The sequence below is a fragment of the Scylla paramamosain genome, chromosome 44 (genome assembly GCF_035594125.1).
Source record: "Scylla paramamosain isolate STU-SP2022 chromosome 44, ASM3559412v1, whole genome shotgun sequence".
Taxonomy (NCBI): domain Eukaryota; kingdom Metazoa; phylum Arthropoda; class Malacostraca; order Decapoda; family Portunidae; genus Scylla; species Scylla paramamosain.
The window spans coordinates 4403118-4409566 of record NC_087194.1 but is presented as its reverse complement, the minus strand read 5'-3'; the positions used below and the strand labels follow the sequence as shown (position 1 = coordinate 4409566).

At 42.7% G+C, this 6449-nt stretch overlaps 1 protein-coding gene across 1 annotated transcript; it reads right to left on the bottom strand.

The window, feature by feature from the left end:
* Positions 1 to 1799: 1799 nt before the first annotated feature.
* Positions 1800 to 6449, bottom strand: LOC135094136 (tripartite motif-containing protein 5-like). Its single transcript, XM_063993943.1, has 5 exons — positions 6394 to 6449; positions 5219 to 5308; positions 4424 to 4804; positions 3979 to 4305; positions 1800 to 2471 (listed from the first exon to the last, which is right to left on the bottom strand). Exons 2-5 carry the CDS (start codon positions 5219 to 5221, stop codon positions 2379 to 2381), a joined length of 804 nt encoding a protein of 267 aa, XP_063850013.1. The 5' UTR covers positions 5222 to 5308; positions 6394 to 6449; the 3' UTR covers positions 1800 to 2378.

Sequence of the window (6449 nt, the reverse complement as noted above, 5' to 3'; positions counted from 1 at the left end):
TCCCTGTCACTTCTGCCTCTCTATATATATATATATATATATATATATATATATATATATATATATATATATATATATATATATATATATATATATATATATATATATATATATATATATATATATATATATATATATATATATATATATATATATATATATATATATATATATATATATATATATATATAAAAGTCCAGTGAGATGCCGGTCCCCGAATAGGATCCAAAGCGGCAGTCAAAAATTGGTATCTTGAAACCTCCCTCTTAAAGGAATTTAAATAATTACATCATTTGCATAAAAAAAGTAGATATATCTTGTCATTCCACTTACTTCTGCACTCACTCTGGCTGCTAACTCTCCCGTATACGAGCTAAAAAGGATTGGTGACAATATACATCCTTGCTTAACTCCTTTTATACACCTCACTAGGTATCTCATCTGGCCTTACTGCCTTTCCGTTCTTCTGCCTTTCTTTCCAGCGTCACACATCCTTCTTTTACATCAAGTGCCTCGCCTACACCACCAATCTCTTCACAAAACTTTTATTGCCTCTGTCATTTCTTCCTTATCTGTCACCACTGCCCCATTCACCCTCAGGCTCTCTACATTCTCACTGTCCAGCATCCCCTCACCCCTCTGGAATCTATACTATTCTCAGCCACCTTCAGCACCTTTCTTATGGAGTGAATCACACTTCTCACACCTAACTTAAGCATTCATTATCTTTCGCTTCGCCACGTGTTGCTGACCCACATACGTTACCAGTGCATTCTGGTACTCGCTTTCAGCCTCATTCTTATGCATCCTCTTTCTCAACATTGAATACAAAGTTGGAAAGAAGCAACTCACAAAATCCAGTCTTCCTCAAAAAGTTCCTCAGATCACTGTCATGTCAGTGTGACCAGCCAGGCCCTGCACCCTCAACATTACCAAGGACACATGTGGTAACCTTACGAAGTTGAAGATAGAAGAGACAAGAAAAGACGAATGAATGAGGGGGAATAGAAAAACGTGAAAAAATAGAGAAAAACAAAAACCAAGTGCCAATGCAGCTGTTCTCAGGGTATTTTGACCTGAAAAAATTGGGAAGGCCCACAGAACTGGCCCCAATTAGAAGTTATAAACGTGACACTGTGGTTGAGAAGACCCAGACCAGATGTAGGGTCAAGGAAAAAGACAAGCACAGCTAAGGGAACAATGTGTGCAAAGGTGAAGAGACGTACTGTGGGAACTTACCAGTAACTGTCTCCAACTTCTCACTGTGCCATATACCCAAACTCCACCCTGATACCTTGATTGGGCAAAGACCCACACTGCCACAGCTATGGACAAGTCATGTGTATGAAATGTATTAATGTATGTGTATGAAGTGAAATGTATGGGATTTTCAACCTTACCATAGATATGGCTTCTGAGGGAAAAATGTAATTAGAGTATATAATCTTATGTAATTGAGGTAGAAGCAAGACAGCAGACTGCAAGTAGAGAGCAGAGGGCAGAAGCAGAGAGGCTGCAGAGGTGCCAGACCTGAGAGGAGCCTGAGGAGACATGGACAAACTTGTCCTAGTGCTCATAAGTGGAGCTTAACAGTTGTGTAATAGTCTCAATAATTATTGACTCATGAAGATGAAAAAAATAATGTAAGTAATTTGTAATTTGTTTGACTTTGTGTTTTTTGTGAGTAATTTAATGATCTGAATGTTAAGCACTGAATTGCTCTGACAACAAACTCAGGTAACACTGCAAAGCAAGTTGATGAAAAGTTCTCAGTGAGTTGCTGAAGGTGAATGACCAGATTATTATTGTATTTAATTTTACTGAAATGTAGAAATTTTAACAGTGAATAATACACTACCTCGTGGCCACTACTTGAATAAATCTTCATAAACAACCGTGCAAGTTGTAAATACAACACGGACCGACATTCTACACACCACTAATCTTAAGTATGAAGTATACAATGGTATCACTTTACATACAAAAATACCTATTAAAAATTAAAAGATTATATATTTGATTTGAGATACCATTGGGAAAACTAAATCTGGTGTGAGAAATGGATGAAAGAAACAGAAAATTGAACAAAAACCAAACAATTTTGACAGCATTGAAAAAGTATCAACCGTTTCATTGTGACATGCAAGAATTAACACCACTACAATGTTTGAGGTCTTCACAAGCATCCACAGGAAAGAAAGGGTTTAAAAGGCATGATTTTACAATTTCTACCAAGCACTTGGAGAATGATGCCCTTGTAGGTGATGATCCCTGATGGTGATGACAGCCCCGGTCTGCCTGTAGCCCTCTGGAAGGCCTGCCAGGAGGGAGGGAGGGGGTTCTGCTGGTGCCATCACTGTTGTTGTAGTCTCCACCTTTTACAAACTCCCCCAGGTTGTGCCGCTGACAGCTGCTGCCACCTTACTGGAGGGCTCTTGACCACCTGCACCATCACCACTGCCAGCACCACCCTTGCCACCAAAAAAATGCTCCTATTATGTGTTTGATTCCATCATGTGTGGCTATCTGAACCTGCAGGCACCAAGATGCAGTGCTGGTTATTCTGAGAAGTGTAAGGATAAAATGAGGAGAGCAGAAGTAGATAGGGGGAGGAGAGAGAGAGAGAGAGAGAGAGAGAGAGAGAGAGAGAGAGAGAGAGAGAGAGAGAGAGAGAGAGAGAGAGAGAGAGAGAGAGAGAGAGAGAGAGAGAGAGAGAGAGAGAGAGAGAGAGAGAGAGAGAGAGAGAGAGAGAGAGAGAGAGAGAGAGAGAGAGAGAGAGAGAGAGAGAGAGAGAGAGAGAGAGAGAGAGAGAGAGAGAGAGAGAGAGAGAGAGAGAGAGAGAGAGAGAGAGAGAGAGAGAGAGAGAGAGAGAGAGAGAGAGAGAGAGAGGTTTGATCATATAGTAAGAAAAGAAGACCAGGAAATGATTAAGAGAGTGGATAAAACAGTTTGCAGTCAATCCCCTGTGTGCCATTGTGCCCCAAGTTGATCACCCCTGAATTTTTTGGGGCAGATCAACTTGTGATGCACCCCCGTGTGTCCTATAATGAGTCAGTGTGCCCCAGCTGCATATCTTTTTGTCTTCATTATACATCCATACATTCTTCACCACACACACACACACACACACACACATATATTCCCATCCCCTAAAGTTGCATGACCTCACCTGCTGTTGTCTATTTCCCTCCTTTGCCATTGTGTTTCTATGGCCAGTAATATGAGTGTGCATAATTAGCATTAACACTGATATTAGTAACTATAAAACGAAAGCCTCCACCGTGTAGGAGGTGACGCGTGTTGCTAATGAGTAATTATATAGCCCAGCAGGAGTGGCAGAGAGTTTACTGCTGTACTTACCACCTTCTCTGCTCACCAGTCGTTCATGGCAAAACTACATACGTGGCTTGAGAGAGAGAGAGAGAGAGAGAGAGAGAGAGAGAGAGAGAGAGAGAGAGAGAGAGAGAGAGAGAGAGAGAGAGAGAGAGAGAGAGAGAGAAGAGAGAGAGAGAGAGAAGAGAGAGAGAGAGAGAGAGAGAGAGAGAGAGAGAGAGTGTGTTAGGGTACAACAACTTATTATAGGCACATCAATGCAGTCCCAAGTCAATGTGCCCCAGGAGTTGGGGGTGCATCAACTTGGGGCAGACTGACCTGCAACTGAAAAAAAACAAGTTTGAGGGAAGAAGATCAAGAAGACAGAGTGAGACAGCGATGCAATTGTGGTAGAACTGCAAAGGATGGGAGGCACTGAGGAAGGTGCAGGGGGACAGAAACACCTGGAGGAGACTCATACAGGGCGTCAACACTTCACTCTGGAGAAACTACTGAAGGAGAGAGAATAAAGAGGAACAAGCACCTACCAAAGCAGCTGTCGTATCACTTGCAGTCATCTCCTGGCACCTCTTCCTCCGCCTCTCCATCCGAATCTGACAGTTCACGAGAAGAGGAAAAGAGAGAGGAAGAGGAACAAACACCTACCATATCAGAAGAGGCATCCGTCTTATTGCTTGCAATCATCTCCTGGCTCCTCTCAATCCACCTCTCCATCTCCTGCATGTGGGATCGTATGCGGTTCATGAGGTCTCTCTTTTCCGTCTCCGACACAATGCTCTTCAACTGTTCCATCATGGCCAGCAAGCGAGATTCACTGCCCCGCCCCTCATCCAGCAGCTCTTGGTACTTGCCATGGGCCTCTATCATCTTGGCCTTGGCCTCCATGTTCTCCACCATCATCTCAGACAGTTTGATCTTCAGAGACATGTGCATTGCCTGCAGTCCCTGTGACTCATTCTGCAAGGTGGAAAACTACTCATAAATTAATAAACCTGTTGGCATTGCAAAAAACTTAATTGCTCTATGACAAATGTTTGGTGTTGCAGGTGAGTAGCACTCCAAACACCACACACCTGCGGTCAGTACTCACCTGCTTCATCAAAGTGTGCATCTCTGACACTAAGGCGTGCAGCTCCTCCATCAAAAACTTGCACTCTGACTTAAATGCCAAATCAGCCTCCTCTTCCTCCTCCTGGTCCTCTGCCGTCTCCAAGCCCTTCTGCTGCTCTGTAGAGCTCATCAGCTGAATCATCAGACTCTCTGCATCGTAATTGATGGGGAAGTGTGCAGCATTAGGGGCGGCATGCTGGGCGTGACATATGAGGCAGGAAATGCATCCCACGGTGCCTTGCTGCAGTAGGCTGGTGATGCAGGAGGAACAAAACGAGTGGCCGCAGGGTAAAATCCTTGGCCGGTGGTTCTCATCCGTACTGAAGATGGTGAAGCAGACGTAACACTTCCACGGCTTGACCTGTGGGACGACACTTGCATTATTTACCCTTAAAATTGGGTGGGTTTTTAAACTATGTTAAATCAGCCTATTCCAGCTTGACATTGTACAAAACTGGATACTTTTAAGCCGAAAATCTTGCTAGACACAACACACAGCTCTGTGATTTTAAGACAGCACCTGTAAAAGTTGTAAAAGCATGGAAAAGATAAGACAGTCAGCAGGTTCAGAGGGTTCAACTATCTGGCTGTGAAGGGGCAGCAGCAAGCCAGTGTGTGCTGTCGGCCTTTGCTGTGGATGTGGGATTAGTGAGATTAATGCTTGTATTATTCAACTGTCTCATCTAGAAGGGACACGGGGAACCAGTGCGAGGTGAACCAGACAGATGATTACCCACAAGGCTGCTGGAGATTAATGGTTCAATTCTGCTCTTACCATTGTTGCAAGTTGCCTGGTGGGGGAACTGGCGCTGCTTCTGGTGGTGGTGGTGGTGGTGGTGGTGGTGGTGGTGGTAGTGAAGGGTGGCTGGAAAAAAAAAATAAAAAAAATAAATAAATAAACAATGCTAATTTCAAGACGCTCATCCTTTAATATTTGATGCCTGCTTCTGACTATTTGAGACCGGCACCTCAGTGGGCTTTTTTTTATTATAATTCTGTTGCCCTTAGCCAATGACCGTCCTTCATAAAAAAAAAAAAAATCTACATAAAGCTATGAAGAATTTTGAAATATCCATCTAAGACAACACGACATCTAAGCAGCATACGTACATATTAATCCATGTTAGAGGTGCACTGGGCAAGACAAAGAGATTTAGTAAAGAAAGGCCCACTGAGGTGCCACTCTCTAAAGAAAGGTAAAAAAAAAAATGATATGGCTGTTTGCATTTCTATCTGTGAGTCTAATTTGAGTCTATATTATTTTTATTTTATGTTAGGTTAAGTTGTGACGAAGGTAAGCTATTTCTTTCTGAATACAATTTGAGTTCATCTTTTCATTTTAACTTTGGGTTAGGTTAGTTTTTGATGAAGTTCTTTGCTTTAACAATTTATTTTTACTGGTGATGGAGGTACTGAGGCGTTAGAGGTAATTAGCGTTTCTGTCTCTGAATATAAAACGAGTTCATCTTTACATTTTAAAACTAAGTACTATTACAACTACTACTATTACTGCTACAATTAAATTACCACAGCGACTTGAGTAAACGATAAGCAGTGAAAGCCACAACACACCTTAATGATACTGATAAATATGTGGGAACCAGTCTTTAAAGCATGGGGCGGAGCTAACCACGTGACAGAATCTCCACTACTTTTCGGAGTAATGCGCCGGGATCACTTCTCTCCGCCCCATATCCTTCCTCTACATTATGTGTGTGTGTGTGTGTGTGTGTGTGTGTGTGTGTGTGTGTGTCCAGCAAAATTAATAGATCAGCCTGCTCATCCCTGTTTCCTACCAGCCTAGGTCATCCCGCTCCGCCATAGCTTTCCTCTTTCCTACCCGTGTGTGTCCATGTGCTTGTGTTGCCTGCTAACCGAACCTCAAGTACCATAATCCCTTGGGACACTAATATAGCCGACACAACCTAACCTTACTAGACATGTACTTACAAAGGCTGTCACGAACACAAACTGGATATCGTCTCGCAGCGAAATCCCAATAAAAT

What these genes read in the sequence shown, in the direction of transcription:
- LOC135094136 (XM_063993943.1), bottom strand. An exon ending in TGCACACTTTGATGAAGCAG is followed by an intron (nt 4,306 to 4,423) that starts GTGAGTACTGAC and finishes ATTTATGAGTAG; the next exon opens with TTTTCCACCTTGCAGAATGA. An exon ending in CGGATGCCTCTTCTGATATG is followed by an intron (nt 2,472 to 3,978) that starts GTAGGTGTTTGT and finishes TTTGGTGGCAAG; the next exon opens with GGTGGTGCTGGCAGTGGTGA.